General features: G+C 43.9%; 1 protein-coding gene across 1 annotated transcript in view; it reads left to right on the top strand.

Moving 5' to 3' along the window:
* The window catches only part of CHRNA1 (cholinergic receptor nicotinic alpha 1 subunit), a 28,620-nt gene extending 2,448 nt beyond the window's left edge, over nt 1-26,172 (top strand). The window contains exons 2-9 of the mRNA XM_066612264.1: nt 1,284-1,429; nt 6,337-6,381; nt 8,863-8,972; nt 14,458-14,653; nt 16,514-16,751; nt 18,086-18,309; nt 19,631-19,870; nt 24,036-26,172. Coding sequence (XP_066468361.1) covers nt 1,284-1,429; nt 6,337-6,381; nt 8,863-8,972; nt 14,458-14,653; nt 16,514-16,751; nt 18,086-18,309; nt 19,631-19,870; nt 24,036-24,167 — 1,331 coding nt within the window. The 3' untranslated portion in view covers nt 24,168-26,172. The remainder of the gene's footprint in view (nt 1-1,283; nt 1,430-6,336; nt 6,382-8,862; nt 8,973-14,457; nt 14,654-16,513; nt 16,752-18,085; nt 18,310-19,630; nt 19,871-24,035) is intronic.
* Nucleotides 26,173-26,644: the final 472 nt, after the last annotated feature.

Below are 26,644 nucleotides of genomic sequence, written 5' to 3'. Positions count from 1 at the left end.
TTTCAATATCCTTAAATACTAAGAAGGTTTGACTAGCAAATGGTCACTCTCCTGAGTGCCCTAACATGGGGTCACTCCCAGTGTTCAACAAATGGTCACTCTCTGAGGTGTCCACACACACTGCTCACAGAAACGACACCCATACAGGTAGCTATGTCATGTGCTTTGAACTCTTTCTCTTCCCTCACCCCCCTTGTTCCCTTCTCTCCCCATCTTTAGCTAGCAGCTGGGGTTGGCAGAGCAGGGATCCCTGACATCCTTCCCTATCATTCCCCTCTTTCTGATTTCGTCGGATGCACCAAATACACTCGCACAACACTGCACTCACCACTATAGGACACTCTGGTTAGGGCACTACAATAGTCCTTTACTGATTCTTTTGGATATCTATTTTGTGTCCCTTTTAATAAAGCTGTAATCATTTATTGGAATATTTTTCTCAGTCTCTTCTTTAAGTAAAAGGAATTTCTGCAGTACGCTGGTTTGCATCCAGTCTTAAGATTCCAGTGTTCCAATAGACTAGGTGTACTAATTCCCCTAAACAACTAAATCAGGCTCTTTTGGTAACGGGGGGGGGGGGGAGGCATAAAATAATGAATGCAAACAGATTTGGTGACCCTTCATTACCCCAGCACCCTCCCCCAAATAATGACACAGATTACATCTTCAGAATTTAATGGGCAACATTAATAAATGTTACCAATAATTCTGCAACAGGGCAAACTGAGGGTTAACCCTAAAACCCTCCCAAAGAGCTAAGTGGTAAGTGGGGAAAATACCCCTAGCCGCCTTCGTCCCCTGGTCTTGTCGGGCGTCCACCTGACTCCAGATATCACTCAAAGATTATTAAGCCTGCCTTTCAGTGTCACCCGAAATGAGGAGTAAGGCAGCTGAACTGCCAAGCCTGCAGGAACCTCCTCTGCCAGGCTTAGCTGATTCAGACTGGGGGCTTGCCAACCAGCCTCCTCGAGCCAGCCAGGCATCATGGTAGCGGCCCTGGCTCACCCCCTGGCCTTGCTGCCTTAGATTGGACACCAAGAAATCCTCTGCCTACCCCACACTGCACTTCTAATGCCACTAAGAGAGGTCAGCCTGGCTTGGTCTCACTTCATCCATATAAGAGGGGTTTTTAAGCCCTGTTGCAGATCACTTAAAAACAAATTGTTGTCCTTGAATACAAGCAGATTTGGTGATCCTTCATTTCATTGGAGTGGAAGCCATTTTATAGTACAGTTATTTATTCTCTTACAGAGTTAAAAGATTTGCTATGTATTGTCTTACAGCTGTTCTTGTCCTGTGTTCTGAGCATGAATCTCGTCTGGTTAAGACCTTATTCAAGAACTACAACAAAGTTGTTCGCCCAGTGAGCAATCACACCCACGCTGTCTACGTTATGGTCGGACTGCAGCTTATCCAGTTGATCAATGTGGTACAACAATATTTTCAATAATTTCTTGTTCCGCAGTAGCGGTAGAAGCAGCATGAATGTATACAGCATCATCAGTGCACATGGTGCTCTATGGAGTTAAAAACCTGCCCCAAGCGCATTACAATCTGAAATGTTAAAGTGGGAGAAATAACAAAGGGAAGGATAACAAGGGACTTTGTGATATAATCTCAGCAACACATTCCTTGAACCAATGTGGTAATAGAAAAGATTGATTGAGAATTAACAGCATCTTTGCTTATGGCTGCTAGAAACCATTATGCCAAATATGAAAGTTTCCCTATAATGCCATCATTGAGAAAGTGGTTAGGAAAAAATATCTACATTGAAAAAGACAAAAATGTAGTAAGTTCATGACTAACTGAATACTACAAGGGGAGGTTTAAAAAGTTCTTACCTTCACCATGATCCAGTTGTGCTAGGGATCTGAAATTTGGTCCACTGACTCTTCCTTCTTTACATATCTACCTCCGAGGGCCCACACACTTGTCACATCTGTGGAACAATCTTTTAATACCATCGCTGTAGAAGTCCACACATTTGGAGGCAATCCAGCTCTCCATAGCAGTAATGACCTCCTCATTACTGTGGCAACTTCTTCCCCATAAATGTTGCTTCATGTTTGGAAACAGGAAGAAGTCTGAGGGTGCCAGTTTGGGAGAATCTGAGGGGTGAGGCAGGGGTTCATAGCCACAGTTGCCACAAAAGTGACAGTTTTTGCAGCTTGACGTGCAGTTGCATTGCTAGCTAGCGGCAACACACCTTTTGACAGCAAACCACATCTTTTGTCATTGATAACATCCTGTTACTTTTGTAGTAGGTTCCTGTAGTATGCCCTGGTTGTTGTCAACCCTTTTTGTAAGTAATATATCAGTATTACATCTTTGTCATCTCGAAACATGGACAATATGACCTTGCTGGTTGACAATTGCACCTTAGTCTTTTTGGGTGATGCGGCGTGTTTCCATGTTTTGCTCCTTTCTTTGGTTTCAGGGTCATCTAGGTATACCCAGTATTCATCCATGATCACTAATCGGTTTGAAAAGTCCTCTTATTCTTGTGGTACAGGACCAAAATGCTTTGTGCGCATTCCTCACATTGCTGTTTTGGAAAGGCACCAGTAACCTGGCAACCTACTGTGTGGCCACCTTGCTCATGTGTAAGATGTCGTGCGATATGTTGCAGACTGACTCCCTACTAATGTTCACCTCCCTAGCTAAGAAATTAACAGTTGCACATAAGAACATAAGAACAGCCCCACTGGATCAGGCCATAGGCCCATCTAGTCCAGCTTCCTGTATCTCACAGCGGCCCACCAAATGCCCCAGGGAGCACACCAGATAACAAGAGACCTCATCCTGGTGCCCTCCCTTGCATCTGGCATTCTGACATAACCCATTTCTAAAATCAGGAGGTTGCACATACACATCATGGCTTGTACCCTGTAATGGATTTTTCCTCCAGAAACTTGTCCAATCCCCTTTTAAAGGCGTCCAGGCTAGACGCCATCACCACATCCTGTGGCAAGGAGTTCCACAGACCAACCACATGCTGAGTAAAGAAATATTTTCTTTTGTCTGTTCTAACTCTCCCAACACTCAATTTTAGTGGATGTCCCCTGGTTCTGGTGTTATGTGAGAGTGTAAAGAGCATCTCCCTATCCACCCCCTGCATAATTTTGTATGTCTCAATCATTTCCCCCCTCAGGCGTCTCTTTTTTAGTCTGAAGAGGCCCAAACGCCGTAGCCTTTCCTCATAAGGAAGGTGCCCCAGCCCCGTAATCATCTTAGTCGCTCTCTTTTGCACCTTTTCCATTTCCACTATGTCTTTTTTGAGATGCGGTGACCAGAACTGGACACAATACTCCAGGTGTGGCCTTACCATAGATTTGAACAATGGCATTATAATATTAGCCGTTTTGTTCTCAATACCCTTCCTAATGATCCCAAGCATAGAATTGGCCTTCTTCACTGCCGCCGTACATTGGGTCAACACTTTCATCGACCTGTCCACCACCACCCCAAGATCTCTTTCCCAATCTGTCACAGATAGCTCAGAACCCATTAGCCTATATCTAAAGTTTTGATTTTTTGCCCCAATGTGCATAACTTTACACTTACTGACACTGAAGCACATCTGCCATTTTGCTGCCCATTCTGCCAGTCTGGAGAGATCCTTCTGGAGCTCCTCACAATCACTTCTGGTCTTCACCACTCGGAAAAGTTTGGTGTCATCCGCAAACTTTGCAACCTCACTGCTCACCCCTGTCTCCAGGTCATTTATGAAGAGGTTGAAAAGCACCGGTCCCAGGACAGATCCTTGGGGCACACCGCTTTTCACCTCTCTCCATTGTGAAAATTGCCCATTGACACCCACTCTCTGCTTCCTGGCCTCCAACCAGTTCTCAATCCATGAGAGGACCTGTCCTCTAATTCCCTGACTGTGGAGATTTTTCAGTAGCCTTTGGTGAGGAACCGTGTCAAACGCCTTCTGAAAGTCCAGATATATAATGTCCATGGGTTCTCCCACATCCACATGCCTGTTGACCTTTTCAAAGAATTCTATAAGGTTCGTGAGGCAAGACTTACCCTTACAGAAGCCATGCTGATTCTCCCTCAGCAAGGCCTGTTCATCTATGTGTTTTGAGATCCTATCTTTGATGAGGCATTCCACCATCTTACCCGGTATAGATGTTAGGCTGACCGGCCTATAGTTTCCCGGGTCCCCCCTCTTTCCCTTTTTAAAGATAGGCGTGACATTTGCTATCCTCCAATCTTCTGGCACCATGGCCGTTTTGAGGGACAAGTTGCATATCTTAATCAAGAGATCTGCAACTTCATTCTTCAATTCCTTAATAACTCTTGGGTGGATGCCATCAGGGCCCGGTGACTTATTGATCTTTAATTTATCAATGAGGTCTGAAACATCTTCACTTTTAACCTCTATCTGACTTAACTCCTCGGTTAGGAGGGGCCGTTCAGGCAGCGGTATCTGCCCGAGGTCTTCTGCCGTGAACTCATTTAATTTCTCTGCCATCTCTAAGTCTCCTTTTATCTCCCCTTTCCCTCCCTCACCATCCAGAGAGCCAACCGCTTCTCTGGCGGGTTTCCTGCTTCTAACATATTTGAAGAAGCTTTTATTATTCCCCTTAATGTTGCCGGCCATGTGTTCCTCATAGTCTCGCTTGGCCTCCCATATCACCTTCTTACATTTCTTTTGCCACAATTTATGTTCCTTTTTATTCTCCTCATTAGGGCAAGACTTCCATTTACAGAAGGAAGCTTCCTTGCCCTTCACAGCCTCTCTAACTTGGCTCGTTAGCCATGCAGGCACCCTCCTGGATTTAGTGGAACCCTTCTTTGCGGTATACACCTCTGCCGGGCCTCTATTACTGTTGTTTTAAGCAGCCTCCATGCACTCTGGAGAGATTGGACTCTTTTTACCCTCCCTTTTAACCTCCTTCTAACCAGCCTCCTCATTTGAGGGAAGTCCGCCCGTCGGAAGTCAAGGATTTTTGTTAGAGATTTGCCTGGTATTCTTCCCCCAACGTGCACATCAAAACGGATCACAGCATGATCACTATTCCCCAATGGCTCAGTAACATTTACATCTCTAACCAGGTCCTGCATACCGCACAATATTAAATCCAGAGTCACCTGCCCTTTACATTTGAACCATGTAAAGTGAACAGCAGTCAACAGTGGCATTAAGAACCATTATCACTGTCATTAACAAATGGAGAGACTTAAAGGTTTGAGTACTCTAGTTTTCTGGAAACCCCAAGAACTCATCATCACTAGAGTCAGAATTTATGAAGCTCATTTGCTCACAATCACTGACATCACTTTCTTCGCTGTCTTCATATAAGATACCATCTTCACTTCCATCTAAGGCATTGCTAATGCCACATTTTTTGAATGACATTTTTTGAATGAGCATAAACTGGCATGAAGTTCCCCCCCTTCTTAGGGTGAATGGGATCATAAACTGGCATGAAGATCCCTCCCTTTATTAGGGTGAATGGGATCATAAACTGGCATGAAGATCCCTCCCTTTATTAGGGTGAATGGGATCATAAACTGGCATGAAGATCCCTCCCTTTATTAGGGTGAATGGGATCATAAACTGGCATGAAGATCCCTCCCTTTATTAGGGTGAATGGGATCATAAACTGGCATGAAGATCCCCCCTTCATTAAGGTCCCCAACGTGCACTCTTTTTTGCAGTATTCGCTCCATAAGACGCGCACACTTCCCCCCCCCCCACTTTTTTGGGGGGAAAAAGTGCGTCTTATGGAGCGAAAAATACGGTATGTAAAATTACAGATCTCTAGCATGCCAACTACAACATGGTGAGGATAAGAATTTTTTGGCCTCCCTTCTTGTTTATTAGTTTTTGGACATCTAATTGCTTACTTACACAATTATGTTTTTCAATGTAATGATTCTTATAGTATTACAGAGTCTCTCTGTATCTCTTTGAAAGCTTTATTAGGCACACTGAAAAGAGACAGAGATGACTGTGTGTGTGTGTGTGTGTGTGTGTGTGTGTGTGTGTGTGTACATTTTTATACATACACATAACTGTTTACTGAAGCTTTCACCTGCTTCTGATGAAGTGGACAGTAACATTCTTAATAATAATAATAATAATAATAATAATAATAATAATAATAATAATAATAATAATTCACAAAATTTTATGCTGCAATAAATTGATTTGTCTATAAGCTGCCACAACTTCTTGTTGTTTTTGCTGTTAGAATCTAAGACAATGACCCTTTGTCAGTTCTTTCTAGAAGCTGTATGTATACTTTGATTCTTATTAGTTTTTTGTAAAGTCTTGATCAATGTTTTCCTTTAATTGTGTTTCCTTAATCCTTTCTCAAGGATGAAGTCAATCAGATTGTAACAACCAATGTGCGCCTGAAACAGGTAATACTTTGATACCGTCAGTGCCAGGAACAGGTTGCTGGGCTCCCTAGGGCAAAGCCAGGTGGCATATTGGGCCCTACCAGTCCCACATTAATCCACAGGGGTTGGGGGGGGGGGTCCACAAGGTCTGGTGGGTTCTTGAATGGGCTTCAGCCTGTGCTTCTGATACTGCCCCTGGTCACAATTCACCTTAATCCATTCTTAAAAACAAATGCACAATCTTCCTCTTTGGTAGGATCTGATGACATTTTTTTGAAAATATTTTGTAATATAATATGTTTCTCTTTCAAGCAGCTGAATTTCATACAAGGTTTTTCTTGTGGATTTTTGTCAGTTTTGAATTGAGCGATAAAAAAGCAAACATATGATACTCTTCCGTTATGTAAGATTTATTGTTAGAATTATTGCACTAAAGCTGTTCAAGACAAAAAGGGAATCTTAAAAAGGGCTTTCAAAAGGGGATTGGACATTTTTATAGAAGAAAATTCCATCACAGGTTCCAAGCCGTGATGGGTACATGCAACCTCCTGATTCTAGAAGTAGGCTTCCTCAGAATGCCAGTGCTACAGGATACAAGTGTCTCATTGTCTTGTGTGCTCCCTGATGAGCACCTGGTTGGTAACTTTGAGTTACTGGAAGCTGGACTAGATGGGCCTTTGGCCTGATCCAGCAGTGCTCTTTTTATGTTCTTATGCTTTCATGAGACTACAGCAACTCATGCCTTCAGACCATGTCCTAGGCTTTTCAAGAGAATTTCCTATCTTTTTTCTGAGTTTTGTGATATTACATCCCTTCCTTGAAAGGGGAAGAAAGCATCACTCTTTGTAATTTTGTCACTGTCATTTACAAAACTGCAGCCTTGAAATACTAAGATTGGTCTTCTTAGATAAATATATGAAGACCACACTTGAAGTAATATAAATATTCTCAGAATAACATAAGAAGAACCCTGCATGACTGGCCCAAGGCCCAATCAGTCCAGCATCCTGTTTTTCTCAATGGTCAACCAGGAGCCTCAGAGAAGCCCACACACAAGTGGTGTTTTCTGCTGTTGCTCCCCTGCAATCAGGTTTCAGATAAAGATCCACATAGCCATTGTGGCTAGTAGCCAGTGATAAACCTATTGTCTAGGAATTTGGTGGGCCGCTGTGAGATACAGGAAGCTGGACTAGATGGGCCTATGGCCTGATCCAGTGGGGCTGTTCTTATGTTCTTATACCTAAACTAGAGACAGGGCTGGCCCATCTAAAGGTCAACTGAAGCGATAATCTCAGGCAGCAGGATGGTAGGGGGCACTCCTATCTGTCTGCCTGCATGCCTCCATCTCCTTTCACTTCCTGTATTGGGAAAGAAAGAGGGGACAGAGTGGAAGAAAAAATGTGAAGGAGGGAGAAGAGTGCTGAGCTTGGACATTGGAGAGTGGGAAGAGCAGAAGCTGATGCATCAGTGGGTAAGGGGGATAGCATTTGGCATGCTGCCTCAGGCCTCAGGAGGACTTGACCCAGCCCTGGCTGGAATCCATCACCACATCCTGTGGTAATAATTCCACAGATTAATTATGTGCTGTGGAAAGAAGTACTTCCTTACTTACCAAGTTTAGGATGAGAAGTTATAAAAACACCACGTACGCTGTTTATGCTGTTTAATATAGAGTAACATATTCCACACTATGGGTCAGGACCCACTTGGTGGGTTGTGACCCCATGTCTGGTGTGTCTTGCAGAGCCTCCAATGAACACACAGGTGATGGAAAGATCAAATAACTAATTGCCTCAAGCCCTGAGGCAATTCAAAAATCAGATAGCTGCTAACTGCCTGGCAAATAGCTGAGCTCCTGCAGTTTGCTAGCTTGTGTAAATTGTGTAAATACATGGAGATAAAGGTTCGCGCATCTTTTTTCTGGTGTGTTTTTTTCCGCCAAGTCCACCAATGACAGGTGGGGGGAGGGGGCAAGTGAAGGCTAGGTCATATAACTAAGTCCCTCAAGCTTTAAGGCTATTCATTAGGGCTGCCTCATTATGAGAAATGGATCAAGTTTTTTCTGTAAATAAATAAAAAAAATGCTACAAGTAAGTAAGTAAGTAAGTAAGTAAGTAAGTAATATATTATTTCTTCCTAGATCACTTTTTTAAAAGTCTCATAAAGCTAGGTGGGTCCCAAAAGAGTATCAATTCAAAAAGTGGGTCAAAAAGTATCAATTCAAAAAGTGCTGAAAGGTTTGAGAACCACTGATATAATGAACAAAAATTGGGGCTCTTCATGATGCAAATGGTAATATTAACTAGCTTCTGTTTATTGTGCCAGTTGGGCACATAAGTTCATTGGAAGGTATTTATCCTTTACAAGAATGATAGATTATTAGATTTATTATCTAATACATAGATAATACATTTATTATCTAATTATTAGGTTTACATTCATCAATATAGACATATGTATGTATGCATATGAGATTTTCATTGCCTAAACTTCCTTTGTTAGCAATGGAGAGATGTAAATTTGCAATGGAAGCCTGAAGATTATGGTGGCCTGAAACAAATACGTATTCCATCTGAAGATATCTGGCGTCCAGATCTTGTTTTGTATAACAAGTAAGTGGGATTGTTGTTTCATAGATTAATCTTAAGCACATTTATATAATGAGGGGGAGACACTGTTTGAATACAGGTACTCCAGCCATTAGAATACCCATTGTTAGATTTCTTCAGCATAATGGGGTGGGATTCTTTTTAGTAGCTCTAAGAAGCTTCAAACATGATTGGAGAAGCAGCAGGCCAGAGCATAAGAACATAAGAACATAAGAACAGCCCCACTGGATCAGGCCATAGGCCCATCTAGTCCAGCTTCCTGTATCTCACAGCGGCCCACCAAATGCCCCAGGGAGCACACCAGATAACAAGAGACCTCATCCTGGTGCTCTCCCCTACATCTGGCATTCTGACTTAACCCATTCCTAAAATCAGGAGGTTGCGCATACACATCATGGCTTGTACCCCATAATGGATTTTTCCTCCAGAAACTCGTCCAATCCCCTTTTAAAGGCGTCTAAGCTAGACGCCAGCACCACATCCTGTGGCAAGGAGTTCCACAGACCGACCACGCGCTGAGTAAAGAAATATTTTCTTTTGTCTGTCCTAACCCGCCCAACACTCAATTTTAGTGGATGTCCCCTGGTTCTGGTATTATGTGAGAGTGTAAAGAGCATCTCCCTATCCACTCTGTCCATCCCCTGCATAATTTTGTATGTCTCAATCATGTCCCCCCTCAAGCGTCTCTTTTCTAGGCTGAAGAGGCCCAAACGCCGTAGCCTTTCCTCATAAGGAAGGTGCCCCAGCCCCGTAATCATCTTAGTCGCTCTCTTTTGCACCTTTTCCATTTCCACTATGTCTTTTTTGAGATGCGGCGACCAGAACTGGACACAATACTCCAGGTGTGGCCTTACCATCGATTTGTACAACGGCATTATAATATTAGCTGTTTTGTTCTCAATACCCTTCCTAATGATCCCAAGCATAGAATTGGCCTTCTTCACTGCCACCGCACATTGGGTCGACACTTTCATCGACCTGTCCACCACCACCCCAAGATCTCTCTCCTGATCTGTCACAGACAGCTCAGAACCCATCAGCCTATATCTAAAGTTTTGATTTTTTGCCCCAATCTGCATGACTTTACACTTACTGACATTGAAGCGCATCTGCCATTTTGCTGCCCATTCTGCCAGTTTGGAGAGATCCTTCTGGAGCTCCTCACAATCACTTCTGGTCTTTACCACTCGGAAAAGTTTGGTGTCATCTGCAAACTTAGCCACTTCACTGCTCAACCCTGTCTCCAGGTCATTTATGAAGAGGTTGAAAAGCACCGGTCCCAGGACAGATCCTTGGGGCACACTGCTTTTCACCTCTCTCCATTGTGAAAATTGCCCATTGACACCCACTCTCTGCTTCCTGGCCTCCAACCAGTTCTCAATCCAGGAGAGGACCTGTCCTCTAATTCCCTGACTGTGGAGTTTTTTCAGTAGCCTTTGGTGAGGGACCGTGTCAAACGCCTTCTGAAAGTCCAGATATATAATGTCCACGGGTTCTCCCGCATCCACATGCCTGTTGACCTTTTCAAAGAATTCTATAAGGTTTGTGAGGCAAGACTTACCCTTACAGAAGCCATGCTGACTCTCCCTCAGCAAGACCTGTTCGTCTATGTGTTTTGAGATCCTATCTTTGATGAGGCATTCCACCATCTTACCCGATATGGATGTTAGGCTGACCGGCCTATAGTTTCCCGGGTTCCCCCTCTTTCCCTTTTTAAAAATAGGCGTGACATTTGCTATCCTCCAATCTTCTGGTACCGTGGCCGTTTTGAGGGACAAGTTGCATACCTTAGTCAAGAGATCTGCAACTTCATTCTTCAATTCCTTAATAAGCCTTGGGTGTATGCCATCAGGGCCTGGTGACTTATTGATCTTTAATTTATCAATGAGGTCTGAAACATCTTCTCTTTTAACCTCTATCTGACTTAACTCCTCGGTTAGGAGGGGCCGTTCGGGCAGTGGTATCTGCCCGAGGTCTTCTGCCGTGAAGACAGATGCAAAGAACTCATTTAATTTCTCTGCCATCTCTAAGTCTCCTTTTATCTCCCCTTTCCCTCCCTCACCATCCAGAGGGCCAACCGCTTCTCTGGCGGGTTTCCTGCTTCTAACATATTTGAAGAAGCTTTTATTATTCCCCTTTATGTTGCTGGCCATGCGTTCCTCATAGTCTCGCTTGGCCTCCCCTATCACCTTCTTACATTTCTTTTGCCACAGTTTATGTTCCTTTTTATTCTCTTCATTAGGGCAAGACTTCCATTTACGGAAGGAAGCTTCCTTGCCCTTCACAGCCTCTCTAACTTGGCTGGTTAGCCATGCGGGCACCCTCCTGGATTTAGTGGAACCCTTCTTTCTTTGCGGTATACACCTCTGCTGGGCCTCTATTACTGTTGTTTTAAGCAGCCTCCATGCACTCTGGAGAGACTGGACTCTTTTTACCCTCCCTTTCAACCTCCTTCTAACCAGCCTCCTCATTTGAGGGAAGTCCGCCCGTCGGAAGTCAAGGGTTTTTGTTAGAGATTTGCCTGGTATTCTTTCCCCAACGTGCACGTCAAAACGGATCGCAGCATGATCACTGTTCCCCAATGGCTCAGTAACGTTTACATCTCTAACCAGGTCCTGCGTACCGCACAAAATTAAATCCAGAGTCACCTGTCCTCTGGTGGGCTCCGTGACTAGCTGATCTAAGCCACAGTCATTTAGCACGTCAAGAAATCCGGTTTCCTTATCGTGACCAGAACACAAATTGACCCAGTCAATATGAGGATAATTGAAGTCCCCCATGATTACAACCCTGTCCTTCCTTGTCACCTCCCTGATCTGTTTCCTCATTTCAAGGTCCCCATCAGATTTCTAGTCTGGAGGACGATAGCACGCCCCCAGTATTACATTGCTGCACAAGCCTGGTAATTTAACCCACAGAGATTCTACGGTGGAGTCGGACCCACCTTCAATCTCTACTTTGCTGGATTCTATCCCTTCCTTAACATAAAGGGCCACCCCACCTCCAACACGCCCCTGCCTGTCCCTCCTGTAGAGTTTATAGCCCGGGATTGCGGTATCCCACTGATTCTCCGCATTCCACCAGGTTTCCGTTATGCCCACTATGTCAATATTTTCCCTTGTCACCAGATATTCCAGTTCTCCCACCTTTGCTCGTAGACTTCGGGCATTCGCATAAAGCATTTATACACGGAATGCCCCAGGATGGGCTGCTTATTCGCTCCTTTGTCCCCGCATCCTCTCATTGTGCCAAACCGTCTATCACATTCCATCACCCTACCTTTCCCAATTTCTTCTCCTACCCTGCCTTTGTCTTGTTGTTCTCTAACCTCCCCATCCTCATCCCATAGGGATGAGGAGTCCCGAACCGGATGCCCCTCGGCTCCTGTCGGCCTTCCCCCAGGGATCAGTTTAAAAGCTGCTCTGCCACCTTTTTAATGTTATGCGCCAGCAGTCTGGTTCCATTCTGGTTCAAATGGAGCCCGTCCCTCTTGTACAGGCCCCGCTTGTCCCAAAACGTTCCCCAGTGCCTAAAGAATCTAAACCCCTCCTCCCTACACCACCGTCTCATCCACGCATTGAGACCCCTGATCTCCGCCTGCCTAGCTGGCCCTGCGCGTGGAACAGGTAGCACTTCAGAGAACGCTACCTTTGAGGTCCTGGCTTTCAGCTTCCTGCCTAAAAGCCTAAATTTGGCCTCCAGGACCTCCCAGCTACACTTGCCCACGTCGTTGGTGCTGACATGCACCACAGCCGCTACCTCTCCCCCAGCACTGTCTACTAGCCTGTCTAGACGAGAAGTGATGTCCGCAACCTTCGCACCAGGCAGGCAAGTCACCATGCGGTCCTCACATCCGTCGCAAACCCCCCTCTCTATGTTTCTAATAATCGAATCCCCCACTACAAGAAGCCCCCGACCCCCCTCCCGCCGAGGAGTATCCCGAGTGCGCTCGGATACGGGCCCATCCCCTGGAGAAGGGGTCCCCCCTAGGGGATTGTTTCCCTCCTCTCCAGGATGACGTCCTCCAGTCCCGAGACTTCCCACCCGGGCAGCCGAGGAGCTGCACGCCTGAGGTTGGGACGAAGCCTGATCGTCCCCGGAAGTCTCCCCACGGTCCTCCTCTGGCTGCCTGCACTTCTCGGCCACCAAGGCTTCAAGGGAGCGGACGCGTTCCCTGAGAGCCTGGAGCTCCTTGCACCGAGGACACACCCATGACTTATGCCCCAGAAGCATATAATCATACATGTGGCACTCAATGCAGAACACTGGATAGCCCCCACCCTGCTGCTGGCTGTCTGACTGCATAGCTTTTTTGTTGTTGTTGTTGTTGTTGTTGTTTTATTTAGGGGTCCTTTTAAAAACCGTACACTGGATAGCAGCCCTTTTCTCTAGGGAAGAGGAAGGGCAGTGTATGGGGCCCTGGCCTCCTCGCCCTGCTGCTGAACTCGCCCAGATGCTAAACTCTTGTGCCTTACCTGGCACTTAGTTCCCGAGGCACTTGGTTCCCAGAGGCCACACGCGTCTGCAATTTACTGTCCCAATTTACTGACCTGTTTAGGTTATGTTCTAACTTAGATTAGGTTTAACCTGGGTTAAGTATAGGTTTAATTTAAACAAGTAGAAAAACCTGCTTTCCACTTTATCCTCCTCCCTTCCTTCGATTAAGTGCTACCTTAGGTGCAGCTAACTTTCAACTTTGATTTAAATGCCTGACCCTTGGGCTCTTACTCATGAGTAGGACTCTGCTCTTACTCACGAGTAGGACTCTGCTCCTACTCACGAGTAGCCCTATGTATCTCCCTTAGGTGCTAACTTTCAATTTTGATTTAAGGTTGCTTTACAGGTAAGGTTAAGGTTAGAAGACAGGGAGTTAGAAAGACAAAGCGTTAGAATGAGTACACTTACCTCCTCCTCCTGCTCCTCCTCCTCTCCTTCTCCAAAACTCAGAGGTCTCCTTGCCTTCTCCTCGCCCAGATGCTAAACTCTTGTGCCTTACCTGGCACTTAGTTCCCGAGGCACTTGGTTCCCAGAGGCCACACGCGTCTGCAGAGATCTCTGTGATTCTTTAACATGTCTAGATGGAAAAGCAAACATTCTGTTTCAGAAGAGGCAAAGAGGTACTGCATAAAGTAGAATTATATTTGCTGGTTGCTACCAGATTAGTCCATGCTAGACACTGGAAACTGCATACTATATCCTCAAAACAACTACAAAGAATGTTGAAAATTCAATTCTTTTGTTAAATTGATGTTTTATCGAAAATCTTCAGCTGATTTCATCTCGGTCAAAAAACACTGGATCAAAAGTCAACACGGAGGTAAGGGAATAAATATTCCCTTACATTGCGGAGTCCTCCATGACCGCCCCGAAACTGGGTATTAAAACACATGCTACTATTTTTGCCCCCAAATCTCCCCAAAATGTATTGAAACACTGCAATTCACATTGATTAAAGGCTTTACTATTGGCCTTTCCTTTCCTTTTGCAGTGCAGATGGTGATTTTTCTATTGTCCAGACTACCAAGGTCCTCTTAAACTACACAGGCCACATTGTATGGACACCTCCAGCCATATTTAAAAGCTATTGTGAGATTATAGTCACTCACTTTCCATTCGATGAGCAGAACTGCAGCATGAAGTTTGGCACGTGGACCTATGATGGCACAGTTGTTGTCATCTTCCCGGTAGGTTACAACTTGACAGGTGGGAATATGGGACAGAGGCCAGGATCCTGAGAACTTGATCATACCACAGATGGGACTTTGTGTAGGAAACATCTTCATGTGTACACAGGTTGGGGGGATGATCTTGGCCAGCAGACTGCCTTAGCATATCACAAATTGCTTTTGAAGGTCTCTACAGTTGCAGTTTGCTATGTTGTTATTTGTCAAGGATGTTCAGGAAAGACAGGTACCTGATAAGACACATGAAATTAAACGCACAGATCTAGCTTATGCTAAGATGCTTTTGTGGGTTCTAGTTTTTTCCACATTTTGGAATGTTCTGACTTTGATTCAATTGCTGCAAGAACTGCATTGACTTCCTGTCTAGCACATTCCATAGTGCTAGTTTTGACCTTTAAAGCTCTAAGCACCTGAAGGACCGTGCCCTCCCATATGAACCTACTGGAATGCTAGCACTACAATCCTATGCATGTCTACTCAGAAGTAAGTCCTATTAACTTCAAAGGGACTTAGGGTGCAATCCTAACCAACTTTCCAGCACTGGCATAGCTGTGCCAGTGGGGCATGTGCTGCATCCTGCAATTGGAGGGCAGTCACGGAGGCCTCCTCAAGATGTTCCCTTAGGTCGGAGTTGCGTTGCCCTTATGTCAATGCAGGAAAATTGGTTAGGATTGTGGCCTTACTTCCACATAAGTGTAAGATTGCAGTCTAAGGGCCCAATTCTATCCAACTTTCCAGTCCCAATGCAGCTGCGATGCAGCCTCTTGAGGAGGCTTCTGTGACTGTCCCCCCACCACAAGATGCATTGCATGTCCCATTGGCATGGAACGAGAGGAGGAGAGGCTTGGGACACAGAGGAGAGCCTTCTCTGTGCTCGTGCTCAGGTTCTATAACTCCCTCCCAACTCCCCAGGCCCTTCTCTGGCAGTTTTCCTCTACCATGTTCCTGTTCAAAAAGGCTTTCAACAATTCTACTATTTTTGCCTGGATAGTTCTGAATGTTATTATACCACTTGGAGGGGGAAGTATTAATATGCTTTACGTATTCAGTGCTGTTTAATAGTTTTTTTGTGATATGTTTGATTGTAGGGGATATTTATTTTATGCTATAATCTCCCTTGAACATTTTCTATAGAATGGAAAGGCAGGACATAAATATTCATAATAAATAAAAGAGGCAACCTTGGGCCAGTCACCATCTCCCAGCCTAATCTACCTCATAGATTTGTTGTGAGAATAAAAGGGAAGGGGGTGGATTTGTACACAGCCTTGAGCTCCTTGCGGGAAGAGTGAAAAACCGTGTAAATGTCATTGAGAAGCTGAGAGAAGGATATATTTGTGCAATACAGCTACATTGTTGGAGCTCCAAAGGGTTATTCAGGCCAACAAACATTGGTATAAGGACAGACAGACAGAGCTGGTCTATGTGAGAGGTTAAATGAAGTGGATTGACATGGAAGTCACTCGGCTCTACCCAAGTGTCTTTGCCTTTCCTCATAATTCAAAAAGAAAGAAAGAGCAGAGAAGGAAGTGCGGAGGAAAGGAGACTGGTGGGTTAGAGTGGCTGAAAAGACAGCTGATGCATTGCAACAGGAGAATGCACTCAGACTCCAGGAGACCTTGGGCCAACCCTTCAAATAGATTTAAGCTGCATAATTCTTCCTTTTCAGGTATTCAATTCAACATTATGCACAGTAAAACATCAAGGATTTCTGCAAAAAATAAATAAATTAGAATAAGGTATTGGTTTGTTAGCAAACTATGAAGATGGTATTTGAATTGATCTGAACTTCTTTGCAATGTAAGGTAGCATCAAGCCTTGATTATTGTGTTCCTTAAAGGTTCGTGTTTTTCCCCCCAGGAAGATGAGGAGCCAGACCTGAGTAACTTCATGGAGAGCGGAGAGTGGGTGATGAAATCTTACCGTGGCTGGCCGCACTGCGTTACGTATGCCTGCTGTCCTGGTACTCCATATCTGGACATTACCTATCACTTCCAGATGCAACGTTTGCCTCTCTACTTCATTGTCAATGTCATTATCCCTTGTCTCCTCTTCTCCTTCCTAACTGGCTTAGTGTTTTATCTGCCCACAGATTCAGGTAGGTGCATTGCTTCAAGCAACTGACTCATAGGCAGAAACAAGTCTCTGCCCTCTGCTGGCTGACTTACGCAGCTACATGAGAGAAGTTTAAATTAAAACTCACTGTGCATCCTCTGTGGGTACATGCCTGTGTGTGAATTCTTGATATGGTGGGGGGGGGGCACCCAATCTTTTTTCTTTAAGGTAAACTTCCTGGCCCTAATGGGAAATGTTTGGGGAATTTCTTTTAGCGTTTGCCTTTAAAATACTCAAAGGCATGTGAGGCCCACTGTCATAAAATGTGCAGTAAAATCAAGGTCAGAATACCCAAGACAATAATTTACTAATACTGTAATTTGTTACTGTACAGAAAGGCATGCAAGATAATGTATATGAAGCATTTTGAACACTATAAAGTACTATAGAAATGTGTATAATGATGATGATAAGACTTGCACCATAACTCAAAAGGCCCCAAATGTTTGCTGGAATATAATGCAATCTTATAGCATTCCTAAATAAAAAGAAAAAAAAAATTGATGAACATATCATTGGAGGGAATGCCACACAGAAAGCACTGTCCCACAGTAGCCCTTAACACAAACTGACTTTGCATTGAAGGTTTTCATCTGTTATATCTCACTCATGCCCCAAACCTGTCTGCTGAGTTACAACAGTTACAAGTTCTGCTGTTGTAACAGGTCAGACAGCAGCGCACACAGTGCACCAGCAGTGGCCATTTTGCAGCCGCTGCCATAAATGGTGGCAACGGCAGCAGTGGCCCACTGCTGCACTGGCAACCTGCTCCAGAGTAGGTAAGTTGGCATTGGAACAGATCATGAAAGGGGCAGGGGTGGAGCCTGGTATTCCAGAGAAGGAACCAGAGATGGGGACAGGTCAGCAAGGGGCAGATCCAGTGGCAATGGTGCACGCTGGATTTTACCTCTTCTTTCAAAAACATCCTTACCCCTTTTCTCTCCTAAAATATATGCCACCGAAATATGTGGCATATGCCCAAGGTGGCCCAGGGCTTACGCAGAGGTAAGTAAAATATATTTCTGACTCTGAGGCCCCAGTCCTATCCCCTACCACCAGTGTCACTGCAGCCTCACAAAAAAGGCACGTGCTGCATCCTATGGTGAGGGGAGGGCAACTAGGAGGCAAATGGGAAGTTATAATATTGTACTAACCTCCCATTTGCCTCCTGGTTGTTCCCCCCCCCCCCATAGGAATGCAACGTGTGGCTGCATTGGTGCTGGTGGCAGGGTATAGGATTGAGGCCTCAGAGTCAGAACATCCCTCTCTGTTCCATATCCCAGCTAATTTCCTTCTGTTGTATCCTCCCTATCCCAGGTGAGAAGATGACCCTGAGCATTTCTGTCCTCCTGTCTTTGACGGTGTTTCTTCTGGTCATTGTGGAGCTCATTCCCTCAACTTCCAATGCAGTGCCCTTGATTGGCAAATATATGTTGTTCACCATGGTATTTGTCTTAGCCTCAATCATCATCACTGTCATTGTGATCAACACGCATCATCGCTCCCCAAGTACCCACACTATGCCCCAGTGGGTGAGAAAGGTGAGGTGTGCTATGGGGGAGCTTGGTAAATATATGTTGTTCACCATGGTATTTGTCATAGCCTCAATCATCTTCACTGTCATTTCGATCAACACACATCATCACTCCCCGAGTACCCACACTATGCCCCAGTGGATAAGAAAGGTGAGGTGTGCTATGGGGGAGCTTGTCTGTCTTGGCAAAGAAGTAAATCAACTTAACATAAACGAAAAATAACTGAATCAACTGAAAAGTCTGTGTTGTGTAGTGTTGGATAGTTTAGACCTGATGGCATTTGATTCCTTAATAGGACATTTCAAAGGATTCTGAAGACAGTGTATTATCCCCTGCTAACTGGACAAGAGACTCTTTTCAAGTGGTGTTCCTTTTATATTTAGCAGAGGGAGAGTAGCCATCCCTCTTCACCCCAGCACAGTGTCTTCTCTAGTGGCTGTTTGCTGGTGGTGTTCTGCATCTTTTTAGATTGTGAGCCCTTCAGGGACAGGGAGCCATTTAGTTATTTGACTTTATCTGTAAACTGCTTTGTGAACTTTTTGTTGAAAAGCGGTATATAAAAACAACACCACCGATGAAAACTAGAACATTTTTAAGCCTTCAGAAGTCCCCAGAAGGCCTTAGGCCCTGTAAACATCCTGTAAATGAAAAAAGGCCCTGTAACGGAAACAAACAAACAAAAAAAAACAGGTAGCAGGGGGCGGGTGCCATGCTGCCCCCTGCCAGGTGGCGCTCCAGGACATTTACACCCCTCCAACCACCCCAGGTACACCAGTGGTCCCATATAGATTAGGTTTCAATTATTATGGCTAATCATGGATTAGCAGTTCCTTCTCTCCTTTCCTCTGCCTTACTCTCCTCAGACCTGCACCAGCAAAATGGCTGGCACAGATCTAAAGAGAATGAGGGCGCAATCCTAACCCCCTATGTCAGTGCTTTCCAGCACTGGCACAGTGGTGCCAACAGGACACGTGCTGCATCCTGCAGTTGGGTGTCACTCACAGAGGCCTCCTCAAAGTAAGGGAATGTTTGTTCCCTTACCTCAGAGCTGCATTGCCCTTATGTCAGTGCTGGAAAGGATTGCACCCTCATTTGGGCAGCAGAGACTTACCCCAGGGTAAGAGAGTGAAAGTTCTCTTACCATGAGGAGGTAAGGAGGTCACTGCCCTCCTCAGGATGCAGCATGTGCTCCACTGGTGTGGCTGCAGTGGTGGGGGGTGCTTTTAGTTAGTATTGGGCTGTAAGAGCGATGGTGTTTTGCACCCTGCTTTCCCTTTGATTAAAAACCACTGTCTGTCTGTAATAACTGAATATGAATTTATTTCAGGTTTTTATCAACACCATTCCCAACATGATGTTTTTCTCCACCATGAAACGGCCTTCCAGAAATAAGCGGGAGAAAAGGGTTTTTACTGAAGACATTGACATTTCAGATATTTCTGGCAAACAAGGCCCTGCTGCAGTGAATTTCCAGTCATCACTGACTAAAAACCCAGATGTGAAAAGTGCGATTGAGGGCATCAAATACATTGCAGAGACAATGAAGTCAGACCAAGAATCCAACAACGTAAGAGCATTTTCTTGATGTGAATCATCTCCCGTTTCTAAGTAACCCACTATTAATTTGGGCGCATTATTATGACCCTCTCCTTCTGTTTCCAACTAATGGACCCTTGGCCTTCCTGTTCTGCCTCTAATGCTGCTGTTAAAGAACAATCACAAATGATTATAAAAGGCCTGTGGGCTGTGCTAAAATGTGAAGTGGATCTAATCAGTGTTTCCATCTACCGAAATCATAGAGGAGGAAAGAACATGTGGGTGGTAAAGTGGTTTCAGGGAAATGATCAAGAGGAAATATGGAATCCTAACTCTACATGAAGCTCTCCTTGCAACTATAATTAATAGCACTGTTCCATTTTTCTTTAAAGAAAATACTCAAAGTGGATTGAAAAACCACTGGCAGCATCAATACAGACAAGGCTCTTCTTTTTCTCAAATGACTCACAGCCCAATTCTATCCACACTTTCCTGGGAGTAAGCCCCATTGCCTCTAATGGGACTTACTTCTGAGTAGACATGCATAGGATTGGGCTGTACTAGGATTACTTGATGTGTGAACACCCCAACTGTCGCCTAGTTCTCATTTATACACACACACACCACCTACCTATATGTACACATATGGTACCCAAGATGGTTCAGACTCTAACTTCAGAGCAGTGTTTCTCAAACTTTTTACCACCACAACCTATCTTGTGGCTTCTGGGTTATGCTGGCTCAAGATCTACCAAAAATTGTGGCCCAGCGACCCACCAAAAAAAGTGGCTTATGACCCACAGTTTGAGAACTGCTGCTTTGAGTATTAGTGCCCAATCCTACCCAACTTTTCAGCGCTAATGTAGCCATGCCAACGGTGCTGAAGGCCTATGTGGAACCTATCTATAGTATGTGACTGCCACTATTTGCTTAGTCTATGACAACGCTTTCTTGACTTCCCACAATCACATGCATTGCAGTGCCCTATGTTTATAGGCCCCACAATTACAATGTTCTGGACCCATAGTTAGCTCACTTCAGCTTCATGAGCGGCAGCTTTATGACACTGAGCTGTAGCGTAACATGTCATTCACCTTGCCCCCACTGAGTGATATGTTTCACTGCACAATTCTTTTGGAGTAAGTAGCCATATCAGCAGCAAGAACAATCAAGAATCCTGTGGCACCTGAAAGACTAAGCATTTTATTGTAGCCTAAGCATTCCCAAAGTACAGTCCAATGCAAGCAGATTCTCACATCTGACAAAGCAGGCTGTAATCCACAAAAGCCTATTCTACTATAAACTTGTCATTCTTTCAGGTGCCACAAGACTCTATTTTTTTAACTAAAACACTTGGTTGTTCTGCTTTACCCACTTCTCATACTTTCCACTTCTGTGCTCAAAGAAATGCTGCTGCACAGTATTTGGCTCCCTCCTGTGGCCAAAGTCAAACAGAATTGCTCACGAAAATAATTCAGGGACAAATCAAATGATCAGATGGAATTAAAGAGTGAGTAAAGCAATGCTCTGGGCTGACCAGAGCCTCCCAGCCACAGACTGATTGGGCAGAGAGAGGTTTTGTAGACACAAATAAAAGAGATGTGATGGCTAGAATAAATGTGTGCTAGGCCTCGGGAGAGGGGGGGGAATGCCATTGATGGGTGTTTTTTTTCCCCACTTTGACATGTTGACAAAATTGACAAGTTTAATAAAGGACTACTAGTGGGTCCAGGATCCACCAGTGGGTCGTGACCCAATTTTTGGTCCGTCATGAAACTGACAGGGCTGATTATGCTATGTGCATAATTAAAGGGTTAAACAAGCTGCCTCTTGGGGAAGAGCACTGCTGCCCATTCACCATTAAAGCCTCACCCCTTGGCATTTATAAATCAGGCAGCTGGTTTTAGGGCCTCTAAAAAGTTTGGGAACCACAGGACCAGTCTCTTGGCAGTACAGGTCCAGCCTATTTTTACACTGATTTTTTATACGCGGATTTGACTCAACACGAATGGCCTCTGCAAATGAGAAATAATGTGCTGATCCCTGGAGAAGGGGAAAAATCCATCCCTTTAAAATCAGTTTTAAAAACTGAACAGTCCTTTAACAACAGCCTCCTTAATGAGAGAGAGAGAGGGCAGCAGGCTAACAATCCATCAATCCTTCTCTCTCCTTCGGACCCCTCCCTTCCCCCAGCACATGAAAGAAAGGTGATCATTTTGCATTGGTAAAGGGAGGGGCTGAGTGAAGTGCTGATGGGTTGTCTTCTTAATGACCCTTATCTTAGAGTCAAAAGGTCAGCAAGGCTGTTTTTCAATCACTGGAACAAAGAAACTTTGTTTTTTAAATTGATTTGATATAGTGTCTTTTTTTTTTAATCACTTGAATGCTTAGAACAGAACCCAATCGAATAATTAGTCTCAACCTGTATTGCTTTAATTAAAGCCCTGGTTTCATGTTTTATAATGTGTAATTCCCTGTTTGGCTTACTTTTGCATCTGTATCTCCTTAAATAGCAATCATTTCTTGGGTGCATTATTCATGCACATACATTCACCCTCCCTCTTGTTGATGACTGAACATTTGTGAATCAGGCATCACACAACAGAGCTTACTGCACAATCCTATGCATATCTATTCAGAAGTAAGTCGTGGGTAAAGATAGGTTCTCATTTCCCACCTGCACATCTCTGAAGTACAGAAATCTAGTCCTCTTCAGATTGCATTTTAAGAGCAGTGTCATCTTACACTTCCTGTGTTGTCTAGATCAGTGTTTCTCAAACTGTGGGTCAGGACCCACTAGGTGGTCGTGAGCCAGTTTCAGGTGGGTCCCCATTCATTTCATTGTTTTATTTTTAATATATTAGACTTGATGCTACCATAGTATGTGACTGCATTTGGGGAAACGATACAGACCTGTACTTTTAACAGGCTGCTATGTGTATGCTTTTAACAATGATAGTAAATGGGATTTACTCTTGGATAAATGTGGCTAGGATTTCAGCCTAGGATTGTTAAAAATTTTCCAGCTTGATGATGTCACTTCTGGTCATGACATCACTTTCGGTGAGTCCTGACATATTCTCATTCTAAAAAGTGGGTCCTGGTGCTAAATGTGTGAGAACCACTGGTCTAGAGATGATACATTTTACAATGCAGATCAGATGTGCATTGTAGATATCTCAAATTCTCATTGATAACAGTGCTGAGCCAACCCAATAGCGTAGCTAAGGGGGTGCAGAGGGTAGCAGTTGCACCGGGCATCAAGCTTTAGGGGGGCAACAAGCTGAGCTTGGACACTAGTGACCAAAATTGTGAAAATTCTGGTGTGTATGAATAATACCATCAAGTTATATATACTTGGAAAGGTAATTTAAGGCAGAATGCAATGAAACAAACTGCATTGGAATATCTGTATTCTATCGAAAGTTATGGCCAATTAACCAGAAAATGAAAACAAAACTGCCTTACGGAACAAAAAGTAGATTTTCTTAACTCAAACTGACCTATGAAATTCATTGTTCTGAGAGCCAATAACATGTTATTATATTATTGACATGTTGCAATGACATGTTATCATGATACAGCATGAAACCAATATGAGTCAGCTCTCATTTCCATATATCATAATACACACCCCTGCTAACTGGGTAAAAAGGCACTTTTTCAAGTGGTGCCCTTCTTATATTTAGCAGGGGGAGAATAACTATCCCTCATCCCTCTTCACCCCAGTACAGTGCCTTGAATCAATCAGGGACACACCTTTTATTTATTTACTTAATTAAATTTGATTTTGTCTGGGGGGAGGACTACAAATCTTTTTTTATCCCAGGTAGCAGATAGATGCCTTAGCTATGCCACTGACTGGGAGGAGGTGGCAGAGCAAGTGGGTGGCGAGCTGCTGGGGGAAGAGGTGGGTTCCTCCCAATTTGCGCTTTTTATAAAGCTTGAGCATGACATCACTTCCAGTTGTGACATCACTTCCGGGACAACATTTTGAGCTTGGCACTGGGCTTCATGATCATTAGCTACGCCACTGCTGTCTCTGAGTCTGTATGCCCTCTTAGAGCATGAATAACCGATCAGAAGCATGTGACTCAGGAAGTAGGACCTTATGGCACTCCTGATCAAATGGCACAACCAAAAACTAGACCCAAGATAATTCTAACGGTCTTTTCTTGTTCTTTTTTCATTCCCAGGCTGCAGAAGAATGGAAGTTTGTTGCAATGGTGGTTGACCACCTTCTCCTTGGCATCTTTGTGTTAGTATGTATTATAGGAACGCTGGCCGTCTTTGCTGGTCGCCTCATTGAATTAAGCCAGGAAGGGTAAATTGGAAATCCAAGGAAACAGCATACAAACAGTGATACCCTTGTATTTTACTACACATCTACACACTGTCATTCTGCACCCTGTTCTCAGCCTCATAAGTCTAACTTTTCAAAGGGAACAAAATCATGGGAATAAACATGTCAGGATGGTATTTCTGAACTGGCAATTTCTGAACTGCTTTCTGTTGGATCCCTCTTGCCAAAAAAAGAGAATCCGGTACAAGGAGATGACGTTGAATCTGATTCTAAACCCCACTATTCTGCAAGCACTTTTGATGTGCAAATAACTCATATTTAAGATCAAACAACATGGGTTCAGTGTTGCCTGTGTTACTCTAACTACAGCACTGAATAAGAATGATTGTCAGCCAAGTCAAGGGTTCAATATGTCTGTGAATCAGATTCAGACTTCATTATGGTCACAGACCAGCCCAAGAATAAAATCAGCACAGTCTAAGTCTAAGACACTGGCCACTTCTGATCACTTAAGGATGTGCCTGCCCAACCAAGCCATATGCTGATTATTTCATCTCTGATTTCATTCCTATTCTCCAGTAATTTAGAATACAGAAACTTCTTTGCCCAGTGTTTCTCAAAGTTTTTGAACTCAGACCCATTCTGGGCCCTGTCCCCCATCTCTTCAGCAATCAAGTGCACAGAATCACGTCTCGATACTATCTTTACAACACATAAATAAACTGCAAATGACTGAGTGAAAGTAACTCCCATTCATTACTTTCTGTGTTCTGAATTCTTCAAATTCTACAGTAAGTAAGGTATGTAGAAGGCAGGGAGACTTGGCTGGTCTGAACCAAACAATACTCAAGACTTTTTGGTATCTAAGCGCCATGCTAAAAGTTTCATGTGAGTCATGTTTACTTAGATGTACTTGCTTAGAGTTCCCACTAGCTCAATACTGTAGTTTGTAGAAGGTGTACTTTCTTAATTTTTTTTTAAACCCTCAATCTCAGCTTTGCTTTGGGATTTATTTTCAGGGCCCGAAATACTATCAGATCCCTTGATCTTCTTAGCACTATTGCAGTAGGTCAGGGATCAAGCAAGTTGGCAAGGGAGTGGATGGATGTCTCCTATACCCACACCCATAATAAGCAGAGGATAAGCAGAGGAGTTGATTGCAATTCTGGGGTTGTGAAGTCATTTCACACACACTAAAGCCATGTCTGCAAAACAATTCTTTAGTTGCTCTTGCAAGCATTTTTGAGAATGTTTAAAAGCATCTAAGCATCCATTTTATGGCATCATTTTATGATATTAAAGGGATTTAAATGTCCTGATTTTTTTTTTTTTAAGCATCATTTGGGAAAAAAACATACACATAAATGTTCACTGCAAAGCAAATTCTGAGATAACTCAAATCTGTGACTCACATGCACCTTCTTGTGGTGGAAATAGAATATTTCTGCAGATGTTTATGAACTCCTGACTTGTATGCAACATGGGCTTTTTGTAATGAATGTTGTTATAATGAACACAGCAAGTAGAAGCAGCAAATGGGAAACATACCCCAGCCATCCTTATTGACTTCAGTGGCACTGCCTTATAAAGGGAACATTCATATGATTGCATGCCTTAGGAGAAGTTAGTATTTTGTCTCAATTAAATGCACACTCACCGTTCTAATTATAGCTTAGGGTGGGGTTTTAATGTTAATTGTTAGAAATGTGTATACTCTGTCTCCAAAACATCTATAAATTAAATTGAGAATATATATTTAGACAACAAACACTGTTTCTCACTGCTATATTCCCTTTGAAATGCATTGGACTGTTCCAGTGTAACTGATTTGATGTGGGAAGAGCACACTGAGATAGAAACCTCGGGGAAATGATCGCCATTCTCTTTTGAACGGGTTTTTATGTTGTTTGTATCCTTCTCATATCACTGTCATGGATGTTAATAGGTAGCAATGTCAAGAAGGATTTTTAAAATAAGGCAGAGAATTAAGCTTTTTAAACATAATACCAATAAAAAGTCATACCAGTGCATCAGTGCTCTTGTGATTGTGTTTGTTTCATGTCTGTTTCAATAGTCATAGTAGCTGAACAACCTTTACAGTTTACAGTAATTAACAGCCCAATCCTAAGGGCCAGAGCATCCCAACATGAAGCAGTGCAACATGGAGCAGCTGCCAATCCAGGTAAGTCAGCGGGGGAAGCGGGGCAGCAGAGAGGGTAGAACAGAGTAGCAACAGGGGTGGGGAGGAAGGCAGATTGAGTCTGGGAAGGGGGGTGAGTTTGGCAGTTGTGTTGGTCACCAAATCCAAACCCCCTTCCCAAACCTGATACCTTGGCCTGGGTCCACATGCACCTGTATTTTTGTGAAGGAGCAGACCCCTCCACTCAGAGGCTTACTCCTGGGAAAAGGGACAAATGTTGTCTTACTCAGCAGAGACCTCTAAGACTCCCCTCTCTACCAGAAGGATGCAGCACAAGCCTTTTTTTGGCCCACCTGCATCAG

Source organism: Tiliqua scincoides, chromosome 1 (assembly GCF_035046505.1).
Source record: "Tiliqua scincoides isolate rTilSci1 chromosome 1, rTilSci1.hap2, whole genome shotgun sequence".
Lineage (NCBI taxonomy): Eukaryota > Metazoa > Chordata > Lepidosauria > Squamata > Scincidae > Tiliqua > Tiliqua scincoides.
This window is presented reverse-complemented; position numbering and strand designations above follow the sequence as displayed.